General features: G+C 52.7%; 4 protein-coding genes across 4 annotated transcripts; 1 reads left to right on the forward strand and 3 right to left on the reverse strand.

Moving 5' to 3' along the window:
- Positions 1–199: 199 nt before the first annotated feature.
- Positions 200–4130, reverse strand: CKM354_001162400 (uncharacterized protein; the record flags this gene model as incomplete). The annotated part of the gene is made up of 2 exons (XM_044807122.1): positions 200–3103; positions 3183–4130. The coding sequence occupies 2 exons, from the start codon at positions 4128–4130 to the stop codon at positions 200–202; spliced, it is 3852 nt and encodes a 1283-aa protein (XP_044663057.1).
- Positions 4131–8374: 4244 nt separating this feature from the next.
- Positions 8375–8685, reverse strand: CKM354_001162500 (uncharacterized protein; the record flags this gene model as incomplete). Its single annotated transcript, XM_044807123.1, has 2 exons — positions 8375–8535; positions 8598–8685. The coding sequence occupies 2 exons, from the start codon at positions 8683–8685 to the stop codon at positions 8375–8377; spliced, it is 249 nt and encodes an 82-aa protein (XP_044663058.1).
- Positions 8686–10258: 1573 nt separating this feature from the next.
- CKM354_001162600 (uncharacterized protein) lies at positions 10259–12021 on the reverse strand (the record flags this gene model as incomplete). The annotated part of the gene is made up of 2 exons (XM_044807124.1): positions 10259–11309; positions 11360–12021. The coding sequence occupies 2 exons, from the start codon at positions 12019–12021 to the stop codon at positions 10259–10261; spliced, it is 1713 nt and encodes a 570-aa protein (XP_044663059.1).
- A 1052-nt stretch (positions 12022–13073) lies between these two features.
- CKM354_001162700 (uncharacterized protein) lies at positions 13074–14207 on the forward strand (the record flags this gene model as incomplete). Its single annotated transcript, XM_044807125.1, has 1 exon — positions 13074–14207. One exon carries the CDS (start codon positions 13074–13076, stop codon positions 14205–14207), a length of 1134 nt encoding a protein of 377 aa, XP_044663060.1.
- Between the last annotated feature and the right edge of the window lie 452 nt (positions 14208–14659).

A 14659-nucleotide genomic window follows, 5' to 3' on the forward strand; every position in this document is an offset into this window, starting at 1 on the left:
GCTCGAGAGGAGACGAACAGCATGTCAAATGAAAGAGATTTGTGGACAGACACATTTCATAATATGATGTATGCAAAGATGAAAGTGCCAAATACGAAAAGTTCCAAAGAAACACCCTCGCCTCCCAGGCGAAACCAAAAGCCCTGCCGTGCCACACCATGGTATCATTCCCTCCCAAGACGCCAATAAACCAATCATTCTACTTCACTCTCCTCCTCCTCTCCCTCAACGCAGCCTCCATCCTCAAAACCATCCCCTTCAACCCCACTCCCTTCTCACAATTCACCTCCAACCAACCCTCCATCCTCTCCCTCACCTCCTTCAAGCCCTTCAGGATTGGCAGTTTTCTCCCCTCCTCACCCTCCACATACCTCATAGGATTCAACAACAACCCAAAAACCTCCGCCCAAATCTCCATCTGCCAATACCTCTTAAAACTCTCTCGAATCTTATAAGTCTTCTGACTGCCACCACCCGCCGCAGCACCAGCACCACCATTCAAGGTCTTCTCAACTGTTGTTTCCATATACTTTCCAAATAACAACGAGTGGATAATCCCCGCCGCACCATAATAATCCACTTGATACGTCCAAGGTCTCGCTTCGCGCATTTCACTACAATCCGCCTCGCTTGTTTTCCAATCCGCGAAGAAGCCGACTTTCTCATCGAAATGCAACATATCGATTCCTCGTCCAAAATCGATCAGACAAATACCCTTCGAACTCCACCCATGCGCGCCTGAGGGAAAATACGTCGCGGAGAAATCTGTTTCTTGTCCCGGGTCGTCGAATCGGACGAGAACATTGTCGCCTTTCAAGTCGCCGTGGATGAGGTGTTTGGCGTGTAGAGCTTCCATGGTACGGAGGAGTTCGACAGAGAAGAACATGGCGAGCATTTCGTCCATGCCGGTCGTGCCGGAATTTTGATGCGCGGATTCCATGCGAGCGAGGTTTACGAGGTCGAGAAGGGTGCCTTGGTCTCGGTATTCTTCGACGAGGAAGCACTCGTCGCGGTATAAGTGCATTTCGTGAGCTTTGATGATGGATTCCGAAGGACGCGAGACACCGAGTCTCCGATGCGCGGCGCGAAGGATGTAGAACTCCCAGGTTGAAGGTGGCTCTTCCATCTTAATGGCTTCGAGAGGACGACGGTGAGTGAGTTTTCCGAGGCGGGAAGTGGCAGTAGAAGCGGAGACATCCATATCGTCTTCATCGTAGTCTTCGCGTTCTTCGAGAGAAGCTGCGGCGCTGTTTTCAACCAAGTAGACTGGGGCGAAAGTACCGGCTCCGAGCTCTCGTTTGATAGTGTAGATTCCTCCTGCACCAGGGAAAGCGACCATGGGAGGGATCGAGGTCGTCTTTTCTTGAGAGTGGCTCTGGCTCTTTCGCGAAGCCTGAAGTTGCTTGATGTGCTTCTTGATCTCTGCAGTCTTGCCCGAGTTGGCATCAAGATGCTCGTAATATCCTTCGTAAGTCGTCAGAGCAGGCTTCATCTGCGACAAAATCGTCTGTCGCAGATATGGATCCATCGGGTTGCATTGCAGATCTTTGATGATGGGCCCTTTCTGTACGGCATCTGAAGAAGAGGTCGGCCCTTCCAATTTCGCATCAATCTGTGCCTTCGATGTGCCTTTCCCAAGCGATAACGTCCCCTTTGTGCTCTTCGTTCGGATCGGCTGCAGGACTCTACGTTTGTCTTCTTCCATGTCAGCCGTCACATCATCAAAAGGACTACTAGGTGGTTCATCATCTTCCTCGTCGTCAAAATCTTCAGGCATACCATTCTTTCTGCTTGGAGTCTTCGCACCAAAGTATTCCTTCTCTGGCCTTTGAGTGGGTATGCCGATTGATGATTCAGTCTGCTCGACGATTGGTGTCATAAACGGCAGCCTATGATTCGGCACCACGTTCATATCGCGCATTTGCATGACAGGCGGCTCGTAGTCTTCGGGCGCAACAGGGACATATCGTGTCTGACGGTTCTCGTCGTGAACAGGCGTCAGTGCCTCGTCTGCCTCTTCGTAGACATCTTGCGTGGTCGTCTGAGCAGAAGTCATGCCGCTGTCGTCTTCTTGGCTCGGAACGTGTTTGCCAGTGTCGAAGTCTGACCAAGCTGACACGTCTGTCCGGTCATCGTCGCGCTGAGATTCGAGAAGCTCGTTGCGTGTTTCGTCGCCGTACTCGCTCGCCGGTGCAGAGAGCTTCCCAGTCGCCGTGCTCTCGTCCCCAGTCGTGTAGTCATCTTCGTCGTCTTCACCATCACTATCGCTTTCTGACTCGGACTCCTCTTCCTGAGGCTGTTCCGACTGTGAAGGCAGAGGAGCACTGAAGATGCCATAGATCTCGTCCATGGCCTCCTTGGTGTTGATGGTCATTGTTGGCTCCGGTGCCACAGACTTTCTTCGTTTCGGCTTCGACTTGGGCGAGTCCATGTTCAACTTGATCGTTTGCGTCTCGTTCTTGATGTGCTTGACTTCCATGACCTTGATCTTACGCGTCCGGTTCGCGCGTTCTTCGCGTCTTGCTTTCTTCGCAGCATCGATTTCTTGCTTGGACGGCGGCGTGTTCTCATCGTTCTCATCGTTCAGCGCCAGAGTCTTGGTGAATTTAGTCGGTAGATCAGGCGTCTCCTCTCTGGGTTGCTGTTGTGGCTCCAAGTCTGTGTCCTCAAATATCTTGAAGCCCTTCTGCCTCGATGTCGGCCTCGACTCTGGCGCTTCTTGCTCAGCATCAGAAAAGATCTTGAACGGCTTCTCCTTGGCCAGTGGCTTTGCTTGAGCTGGATGCTCAGCGACGGGTTGTCGCACTGTTGCTGGTGGATCCAGCTGTATATCGAAAGAGTCATTCTTCGACAGCCTCTGTCGTTTCGCAGACTCTTTCACATTGCCATCCCGATCCAGCCACCCACGATGTCTCGCTCTTAACTCCTCGAAACAGTATTCAACTGCCAGGTTTCCGGCCTCAGGGTACACAGCCTCTAGATTCACAAATACGCATTCCAGCCTACCAGTCTTCTCGTTGAAAACGCACTGCTGTTCATGATGACTACTCGATTCAGCGTGCGAGGCGGAAGTGTGTCGTGGCATTTGAACTCGAGATGAAGACTACGAAACATGCAATATTTAGTCCTGCATTCGTAAACATGTGCTGTTTCTTGTGGGATATGGGTGGCACAAAACTTACCAGGTCTTTGAACACCATCATCTTCTGCATTCCTGTGTTCGTCTTTCCTGCCATGAGCTTCTGTCCCGCCATTGGCTTCGCCTCTGTGGTATTCTCCTTCTTGCGATCCGCAAGCGTGCCAATGCTATCCCAACCCTTCGAGCTGCTCCCCGACGCAGGTCGTGAGTCCTCTCCGCTGTCTGTGAAAATCGCCATCTTGGGCTTCTTGCCCGCGGCTGTTCGACTCTGTTGTTGCTGTGTCGCAGGCGACGGCGTCGCAGAAGATGCGAAAGGATCCGCCTTCGCCGCCAAGGCAGGTCTCGCAGCAGGCAATGCCGGACTCGAAGGCTCCGTCGCGTCTTCAGGACGCGCCTCTTTCCTTCGCTCGAATTCTCCAAATTTGCGCACCAATCGCTCTGAAGGTCGCGCCTCCTTCTCAATGCCCATTTTGTATATCTCCTCCGCTTGACTCCATCTTCCAGCATTTTCCAGCCATGCTGCGAATTCTTCGTAGTACAACGCCAATCCCTCGCCAATCCCATGGCGCGCCAGAAACACGAAAGCCTCGCGAGGCGCATCTGAGAAAAGGCGGATGTAGTGAAGCCATATTTTGAGATATCGAACATCGTTCTTGTAATCTTTCGATGATTGAAACGCTTTCGTCGCGCGTTCAAGCAGTGGCAGTAATTGCGATTGCGGTGTCGCTTGTGCGGAGGGGTATGTGTCCAGTGTCCATTTCACGTATCGGTCGTAAACATCGAGTGGGTCATCAGCTTCGTCAATCGTTGCGAGTTCTCGTTCGAATTCTGCGCGCTTTTCGGAATGTTGGTCATTCGGCGACGGGTTTGCTCCAAGCAATGATGGTGAGTAGAGCTGTGCCAGCGCTTTGGCAGAACGGCCGCTGGGGAGGGCCTGGATATTCTCTTTCTGCCCCTCGATCACATTGAAGTCGATGAGATCGTCCGCCATGGTCGCTGGGCGTGTGCTGTGTGGTTAGTAGAGAGTCGTGAGGGCGTGAAGGTCGTGAAAGTGAGAGCAGACGCAGTGGAAGGGTCGTGTTTACAGTCGTTGCTACCATAAACAATTCACGCCAAGACCGCCGCCAGACTTCACCCGCACGAGTCGCGCGACTGAGCAGAAGACACAACATCATCAAATCCTGACTAACGAATAAGACTGCCAAAAGTCATTCCCCTTCTGTCTTTTCGTGGACGAACTCGAAATCCTGCTTCTCGTCCCAGTGTCCGTGACCACCTTCACCGAGCTCATACACGATGCCTTCATTTGAGTACAATGCGACCCCTTCTACGTCTGCGATTGAAGTAGAAGATTGATGACAGTACGATGACACCAATGAACACATCAAAGAGTTCTGGACGCCCATATTCTGCAACTGTGTATCGACCAAGCTCGATGGAAGCCGTCACAATCGGAGCATGGTTGTCGGCTGAAGCGGTTGGAGTATGTATCGCGTTTGTAGCGAGCGCTTCTGTTGGGTGTACTCCGCCGGTGAAATCGATCGAGACCGGGACGCTGACAACTTGCGTCTGCCAAGGACGAGGGATGCCAGGATCGATATTGGAAATTCTGGCCCATATTGTCTGGGTGCCTTGAGGTCTCGTGCAGGTCGTCGAATACGTTGGTGTGGGGGTCGCGATGTTTCCCACCCCCCAGGCATATTTGAAGCGGATCGTGACCATAAAGCTCGCAGTCGAGGTTGAAGTGGGCAAATCCTCTATATGGTCCATCGGGGCAGCACGTAAAGTCGGCGGTCGAGTGTAGGGACAACGGCGAGCTCGAGAAAATCTGGTCGCGAATTCTGGTGTCCTTAGGAAGTGGTAGGTTCGCGACTTTCGGAATAAAATTCTGTCGTGGTGAATAGTCTGTCAGCAGTCGACCTCTCGAATCCGGCCATGCCAATATGCTTTATCACCTTTAATTCCCGCCACGTCTATGGCTCTTGCGTCTCAGTACACTCCTGGATCAGACTTTACAATAGGAGAGGCCACCGTAGTTCATCAATGCCTGTATCGAAGGCGGACATCGGACTGGGAAACGGCAAAGTACTCGTCTCCGCTTCGTACAGGTTTGCCCTGAACCATGCAACAATATGACCACCCAAAGTGTTCTGGCTATGTACATCTTGTGGATAGCAGGCGCATACTCAGAACCAGGTATGCCACCGCGACAGAAGTTCAAGACATGATAGGAAGGACGCAACGCACGCACCGACGATGCATAATCGACTCTTCCAAGATCTGCAGTGCGAGTTTCAATCATCGCTCTCCATACCTGTTTCGCTCGAATCCCAGCGGAAGTATGCCTCGAATCCGATCAATGAGGAGGTTCAGCAAGGCAGTATATATGTTGACTACGGATGTGTTGACTAAGCCAGACATGGACCAACCAATAATAGCAATTGCTCGACTGCGATCGCAATCACCTGGAATTAGCAAGGAGAGGTCTTGCGCATCTGAGTCGACATGCGTGCTTGCTTTTGGGTGCCCTGCAACAATCTGGTGTCGAGGAGCTCGAGCTCATGTACCTTACGCATGTCCGAGCCACATTTTACAGCGATGGAGCACGCTAGCAAGTGCTCATCCCTGCGAACCCTGGTCAACGGTGATGTGACAGCGCCTCTTAGGCCTCCGAGAACGTTACCTGGTCCCCAATCACGTTTTGAAACACAGTCCAAAAAAATCCTTTTATTTCTGGAGACACTTCAACCTTCACATACTGTGACAGCGCTCTCATTCTGCCAGGATGTGGTGGCAGACTCTCAGGACGAATCCCATCTTTTGGACGATCGTGTTTACTGCTACAATACTCGCCTTGGTAGAATTGGCATACGCGCTAATGTACTAGCGATTTATACTCCTCTGAGCATTGACAGCAACTGAGTCTCCAGCTAGTCCGGACATTAATATCCACTGAGTTTCTCAAGCGACGAAGAAGTCTGCGAAGCTGCATCGATCCTTGCGATACCAATATGCGACATCCGGCAGGGAGAACGTCCAGATCAGCGACCTATCATACTTCAAAATGGGCCTACGAATGTTGGTCCAACGTCTTTCGTCGAACCTGGCCTAGCGGGAGTGATGGAAACATAAGATGTGCCCAAAATTGTCGCCCAGAGGAACACAAGCACTGATGACTCAGACAGCGAGCTGCTGGGCTATTGCACCTCTTTATCAGGCTAAGAAACAGAGAATGAATCGAATCTCTGGAGGCGAGGCTGGTGTCTCGCAATCACTAGCCGCATCTCAAACAATTCCTCACGGACCGTTCTTGATCCTAGCGAACCTCGTGAGCTATGAAGCATCCCGCTTTCCAGAGAAAGGTGGATCCGCACGAGATTTACGTGGACACAATCACAAGCCGGATCGGCTCCAAGCCCTACTACTTTTTATGACCCACGCCAGCATCATATGGACATCAAGATGATTGCTGTGTTCGATCTCAAAGGAAGCAAAGGCTATGAGCAGCTGGGTAGTAAGCAGGTCTACACCAGAGACATGATTCTACAGCAGCCAGAGGATACTACGATACTGTTCGATAATAGGCACAAGGGCGTTTCACGTCTCACATGCGATGATGATCGTGAATGAGACGCTTCGCAGCATGTATCGAGCACAATTGTCGCGTCTCCTCCAGGGAGATAGGAACTTTATAAAGCTAACTACCGCTCAAAAATGACACGTTCTGTCGTCCGTTGTAGGCCTTCGATACACCATACAGTTCAACACCTTCCTGTCCGCCCTCTGTCTACCAGTATCCAATTTCACCATCGCCAGGAATGCCTGCGGGCTTGCCCCTCGAGCAGATCGGCCGTGTCAAACGGTTCGGTCGAGGTCGCCCGGTTCGTCCTCGGTCGGAGTTGAATCGAATCTTGTGGTATGATCCGGTCTACGTCTGTGAATGCGTGTGGTCGTAGCCAGTGAAAGACTGTTGTAGAACACAATGCAAGTATTAGTTTGGAGACATTTCTCTGGTGAAGTAAAACATAGACGAACTTTTCATGATGCCTGCAACGATCCATACAACGAGACAAGACGCGTCGAACAGGTTGAAGGATAGCTGAAATGTGATACCCATTCCGAAATTCTTTTCGAAAGGTATTGTTGTTCTTCAGTATTGTGGTGTGTCGTAACAAACGCGGCAAGACAAGACGTCTTATAAATGTATCTCGACCGCAACACAAGCGACATCAACAACGCTCTGCCAAAACGCACCCCACGCCTACGCCTCCCCCAGATCTTTTCGAACCTGTCGCGAACAGCTCGCCAATGCACGTGAGAAGGTGACCGTCGAAGACGCATTCGTTCGACTCAGCCCGATTGGGCATTCGAGCGCTGCAGCAGCGCGGCTTCGAAAAAGATGGCCACGCTCTTCTGCCCAGCGCCCTGGACACGCTAGCGTTCGGGTGCTATGTTCCGCTGCAAGACGGGGATATGGAGACCAGATTGATCTGATTTCATCGTTGCATGTTGGAAGATAATTCGTCAAATCGAGCGGACTTTTGAAACGACTGTGGGGCCGGCTCCTGCGCCTGTGCAGACAGAAGCCGTGAGTTCAGCGGATGTGTGGGCGGGAATGCACGAAAGAGGCACATCTGTCATTCAGAGGCCGCCCCATTACGGAGTCATTCAACCTCAGGCACGATTTGCCATGTCGATCTAGTCCGAATCAGGGGATTTTCAGCAGAGGATCTTTGCTCGACGCTGTGTCTGTGGTATAAGTGGGCAGAATTTGTATTGACATTCAACTCCGCGCCGCGTGCTTGTTGTTGTCAAGAGCGTCGAGAGGCTGATGGAAGTCTTGCGCTCGCAGGATTGGCATTTGCTTGTTCGAGGTGAAGTAAGAACTCTGGACCATTAATTGCCTTCTCTTCACGACGATTGGTCTACGAGACCGAATGTCGACGTGTCCATCTCCTCCTGTTGCAGAACAGCATCGCCTTCCGCGTCGCCACCCAGCCTCTCCAGCAGTGATTTGCCATCTGAGACGTACATCTTCACACGCAAAACTGGCCTAACCCAGAAATGGACGCAGATCGATGCTTGGCGGCCCAGCAGTCCGTGCCCATGTTCGTGGCTAACATGAAGCTTAGATTACAACACACCACAGCAGACATTCGTTCTGCTTCCCAAGAAGATGAAAACATCTATCCCACGACACGACAACTTCTCTTCCATTCGTCCCCTCCTTTCTCGTCATCGCCAGGAGTGCCTGCGAAGTCTTCCCTCGCGTTGGATGGTGTCGTCTAAGGTCGCGGCTGGCATGTTCTCATTCCTGGCCGTGAAGTATGGAAGTAGATCTTGTGGTCTTATCTGTCCGAGGTCGTTGAACGTATGATTGCGCATCCACTGGTATACTGGAAGAACAGGATTAGCACACGCGTGCATCGTTTGTTGTGCACTGGAACGGGCGACGAACTTTTCATGAGTCCCTTGCCGATGGCAATGATGAAGGCGAGGAGAGTCAGAATTTCGACCACCAGTCCGAACCTTGTGGTAGGCTCCATTGTAGCTGGCTGCGGTATTCTGGAAGACAGCTGAATTTGCTGTGATAAACAGATGTTCGATGCGATATATATATGGTCTGTTGTGCCTCGATGGGCCACGCTCTTGAAAGAGATCCATGTCCACGTGTCTTTCCAGAAGACCTGCATGTTGCCTTCGCAGTATGGTCCGACATTGCATGCTTCCTGAATGAGCGCTTGGCAATCATCGATCACTCCTGAAACTACAGTCGCACGACATGAGAGAGGGCCTGTGATGACGACCGTGGCGAAGCGGCGCCGCGCGCTTTGAGAGACAAATATGTGCCGGTGAACTGAGTGGGGGTTGTTTGCGACAGGTTGCGGCAGTTCGCGCTCAAGCGGCCGGTAACTGAAGTCCATCTGACACCACAGGCCTGGGTCCAGTTAGATCATGACCGTCAGCCACTGTGAGCTTCCAGTGCAGCTGTGGTCAGAGCGCTGCAGACTTGCCGGTTTGATCTGCTGCAAGGATGTGACTTGGCATGGGTGGTGAATGTAGGCGCTTGGTTGATCGGCCGGTTGATCAGCTCGGCAATAAAACACCATCGCGCATCGAGCATCACAATGTATAGTATGTCAAATGCAGAGGGTAAGGCCACTTGGAAATGCAAGTAGGTGCGAGAGAGACAGCATCGACCCTGAAAATATACGAGGCGAAACTGTCGTCGCCAGCGTGCAGCAGAAGTTGGTTGTTTCGGCATGCCGGGCAATACTGCGTCACGAGCGTGCCGAATGCCTCCCCACGCACACAGGGATGCAATTTCTGGGTGATCATGCAACTAATAAATGACGTTGGCAGACCGTGTTGGGTGGTCATCGAGTACGGCGGTCCACAAGCGACATAGCCAAGGCTGCTGGAGACCTCAACCACATGTCGCAGGGATCTGGTGCACAGAACCTTGACGCCCATTCTGTGACACGACTCTGCGGACACCTGGTCGACATTAAAGCGCTGTCCATCATAAGTCCGGTGGCGGCAATGGGGGCGGCGGGTTGAAGGTTTGCTGCTGCAAGCTGGGGCGATAAGTCTGCGCCGACGGGTCGTAGATGGTTGAAAAGCTGGGGGCGTCCAAGCAGAAGCTATTACAGATGTCACACCGCACTGGGCAGCATTTTCGGCGTTTGAAAGAACCAGGTAGCCATTATCCTTGCTCCAGGACGTTCAGCCGCATGGACCCAAGCGAGGTGCAGATCCATCCCTCAAATGCCTGCGCTGTGCCTGAGATGATGGCGATGCTAGCCCGGCTGAAAGATTGCATTGGACAGCAAGCGCTGGTGACCATGTGCCAGCGCTGCATGTCTGTGCATCGTCGCACGAGAAGGAAGCTACGCGCTCATGTACCTCCCTGCAATTCACTGCCTATGTTCCGGAACGTCCTCCACGAATGTACGAAGGCGGGCAGGCCGAAGTCCGATCAACATCCACCGGTATCCATAAAGGAGCACTTTGAAATCCTTCCGGTGGCAATGCATCCCGAAGGATTCACACAAGGTTCGACTTATCACATTTTCGTTCTCCAATAGGTCTGCAGGGTGTCGTCAGCCTTGGTGTATTTCATCGCATCTCATTCAGTGCATTCTCAATCTGATTTGCGATAATGTCGAACTGACTGATCCGCTGCCCAAATGCTGGCTTGTCCGAATTCTCGACGGCGTCCGAATGTCTGCGTGGCGGACTCGAAAGACCAGTGCTGCGACTTCCCCGCGGACGAGATGGACCAGGACTTCCGTCATCCTTGACTGGCGAAGCATTCGATCGTATCCTTGAATGGTGGCTCAATACTTTGTCCGAGCGACTACCATGCTGGCTTCGTCGATGTGACTTGTTGCGTACTGGTGTAGAAGTGCGAGGCTGCATAGTAATTACTACGCACTCACCATCATCCTCTTCATTCGAGACCACTTCTATTTGGGTCATCGGAGGACGAGAGCTGTCGATCTTGGGAAACAAAGAATGGCGGCCAGCTGGGGGATCGGCTGGAGCTTTTTGCAATGCTCGTTTGCCCTCTCGCTTTGGGAGTACAGATGGAGCGGGAGCTGATAGGTCATCGTCGTTGGCATGATCCGGCAAGGTCTCGTCCGACTTGTGAGTTTTGAGAGGAGGTAATGAGGCTCGTGCGGCGACGGGACGACGGACAACTACGCTTTGGGCTCTCCGGAACTCAGGTGGGATGGGGTTGCTGAGCGTAGGCTTGAATCTTGGGACTTCCGAGATGCGTTTCTGCAGTGCCATCGGCGTACTCGTGTCCGAACGGGTGCCTGTTCCCGGTTCGGCATCGGAATATTCTGTGCCTGGAGTGGATGGCACTTCTTCAATGGGCGATATAGATCGTGATCTGCTGCTCTCTTCGCCGGCGCGAGTAGGTGGCAATGTCGAGAGCTCGACCAGCGGCTCATTGAGCGGAAAGGCACTTATTGCGCGGGCGTTCCCATTGACCTCAGCAACTAAGTTATCATTCGTTATGACACTGGGGCAAGGTGGTAGGCGTGGTATTGAACTCACTGGCGGCAGTTGTGGAGCTGTCTCCGTGGCGGTCGATGAGGACGACGCAGGGGCCTGCGGCAGAGGATCCTCTTTGTTCGTTCGTGTGGGCAAGTTGGCGTGGCTGTCGCTAGTCAGCATAGACTTGATCACTGCAGGGAACAGCAACTTCACCTCTTGCGCCTGGAAAAGCCGCCAATGAACTTCCGAAAGCCTCTTGATTCTTCCACCTTGGGATTGCTCTTCCTCTTGTCGCTCAACACGAGCCCATTGTCAAGCACTGATGGGTTCGCTGGGGATGCTGCAGCGGAAGTCGACTTTGGCGCCGCAGTCTCCGTATCCGGCTCAGCACTATGCACCACTCCATTTTCAGACGCGCGCACGCTATGATTCAGCGTGTTGATCGTCGGCGGTGCCCAGCGCTCCTCGTCTCCACAAACAACCACGAACCAGCCGGGTCTCTCCTCTGGTGCGATCTTGTCCCGCAGCTCCATCAAGGCCTGCCATTGGTCACCCGTCACGCCTTTGCCCCGAAACTCGTCGATGTTAATCCCCAGCTTGACTTCCACGCAGACATCAGCCACATATGCGAATGGCTGGCTTGGTCCATTGTTCGTGGAAGACTCGTCTTCCGGGTCAAATTGCTCGATGAATTTCAAGTTTGGAAGGTGCTTCATCTGATCGGGGTAGAGGGTCTCGAAGTTCTCGAGCAGGCATTGGGTCGTTCCAGGCGAGACGAGCCATTCTGCGGCAGCGTCGTCGAGGTTCTGCAGGATGATGTGGATGCGGATGAGTGGACGCGGCCACTTGAAGCCATGTAGCAGATATACAGGCATTGTGGCGCAAGATCGACGCGTGAGGCGTACCGAAAGCTACAAGGTGAGGTGTGTTTCGCGGAATGTGGCAGTTGTCTGGTGGTAGGAGCTAGGAGAAGCGAAGAGGAGGGTTGTGGAGGGTCTAACGAGCGTTGAAAGTCAGCGGAACGGGCATGAAACGACAGACGGGCGGACAAGGCGGGCGACAGCAGACGGGCAGTGTTTCTATGTAGCAGGTGGTGGCACACAAACTTCTTGGAATCAAACCATGTTGCTGCCGTGAACCGATCGCGTTTCGTCGCGCTGATGAACCGCTGGAGGAGGATGCTGTGGTGCAATGAGAGCGTTCGCGACTAGCAACGACGATTCCCTGGCCAGAACATGATGAAGGGAGGACAAGCTGGTGGTGTTGTAACAGGCGCAATCAATGCCGCCAGAAGCTTGTGTGGAGCCGTGCAGTCTGCAGGTCTGGGCCTCCCTGTTCAGCTTGCATTGGAATCCATCGCCGCGTCTGCATCTATTTTCGCCGCATCGCGCTTGTGCAAGGACATGGTCGCAACAAAAAGCTTCTGGAGATGTAATCAGAACGGCGAGAAGATGGAGTGACGTCCGGCAGTCTCTACAGCTTATAGGCCCAGATGGTCACTAATCATTCGGCACATAGAAGAGCAGCAATTCAGCCGAGCACATGCATCCCACAACTATCCCACTTTGGGCGTCATAGCCTGGTTGACCTCACACAACAGCACGCCGTGCCTGACGATCCTCGCTGACCTCAGACATAACATGAGCCACAACACTCAATTCACGACTGACTTTGGTCTTCTAACGGTCATCTATCAGCCAAGAGAGTTTCCTATCCACAAACTTTCATGACGACAATCTGCCCAGCCCACCTTCCGTGATAGCAATGCGCCAAATCCACCTGTCTTGGTAGAGGGTAGCAAACCTCCGGGCCAACCTTCCATGCCAGCAATCTGCCCGTCCCACCGCACACGGCGGCATCCCGATCACGAGCATAGACCTCCTTGAATCCAATCGAATCGAGTCGCAACCAACCCGCTCGGAGAATTATGCCTCTCCACCTCCTTGGCAAAAAATCATGGAATGTCTACAACACAGCAAACATCTCTCGCGTCCGCAAAGATGAAGCCGAAGCGCAAGCCCGAGAAGAAGCTGCTGAGCAGCGAATGCAAGAGGAAGATGCTGCGCGAAGGATAGCAATTCTGCGAGGCGAAGCTGTGCCTGACATACCTGCTGTTGAAGATGAGGAGCAACAACGTAGCGACCGACGCCGAGAAAAGAATCTCGGTGAAGACGAGACGTACGCTTCTCGAGACCGCAAACGGAAACGTCGGCGCGGAGAAGATGACACAGAGCGGGATATGCGGTACGCGATAGAGAATCGTGAGAGGGGAGAGCGAGCGAGAGAGACACTTCTCCAGGGACAAAAGCATCTTACACCTCGTGCCACTGCTGCCGCTGAAGCTCCTTTACAAGACCACGCAGGCCATATCCAACTCTTCGCACCTCCCGATGAGAAACAAATCCGTGCAAAACAGAAAAATGAAGAAGCCGAAGCGGAGAAAGCGAAGAAACGTAAACGTGAAGAAGATTTTGTGATGATGAAATTCAGTAACGCTGCTGGGTACAACAATGGAATGCAGAAACCTTGGTACGCTGCAGCAGATACCACTCCTCAGCCTGAAAGTGCTTCGCGGAATGAAATCATGCTCGCTGAACTGAAGAGTAAGGACGTCTGGGGGAATGAAGATCCTCGAAGGAAAGAACGGGAAACAAAGAGGATTGTTTCGAGTGATCCTTTTGCTATGATGCAGAGTGCGCAGAAGCAGTTGAAACAGAGTGAGAGGGATAAAGAGGAGTGGGAGAGGAGAAGGAAGAAGGAATTGGAGGAGTTGAAGAGGGAGCAGCAGAGGACGAGGAGAAGAGGAGATGATGAGGAAAGTCTGGATGGGTTCAGTCTAGATGCTCCAGCGAAGGATGAGAAGAGCGACAAGCACAGGCATCGCCATCGGCATCACCACAGGAGACATCGAAGTCGGTCGAGAGACCGAGAAGGAAGAGATCGCAGGCGACACCGTAGTCGATCGCGTGAGCGGGATGGTGATCGTGAGCGGCGGAGGAGTCGATCGGCAGATCGTGCTGAAAGGCATAATAGAAGCCATCGTCACCGACATCAAGAGTGATAGAAATTGGCAAAGTCGTTTGAATTCAATGATACCCCACACGCATATAGACAGTTTTTGGAAGAAATAATTGCGACACGATTCCCGCGAGGCATCAAATCCTCTCCCAAGCTTCGCATGTAGCCTCCGCCTTTATCGAAGGACACTGTGAATGAACGTGTCGAACCACTGTTGCCGGCCAGTAGGACCTGCGAATTTCGGAGAGCATGCCTAGCAGTCCACTGATATTCGTCCGCATTGTTCCCATCTTACCTGTGCGCTCCACCACTACAACGCTGTTGTCCTGTGGCGCCCATGACCAACCACTTGCCAGCTCTCTCCTCACTGTGAGGACGTCGACTTGACCTCTGAAGGTCGCTGTCGCTCTCCTCTTCTCATCGCCGCGCACTTTGCTGTGCCACGCGGTGATCGGATCCGGTTGAAGGATGGAAGGATCGTGATAGGTAGTCATG

This window comes from Cercospora kikuchii (assembly GCF_019650295.1).
Source record: "Cercospora kikuchii DNA, contig_00008, whole genome shotgun sequence".
NCBI classification, from domain to species: Eukaryota; Fungi; Ascomycota; class Dothideomycetes; order Mycosphaerellales; family Mycosphaerellaceae; genus Cercospora; species Cercospora kikuchii.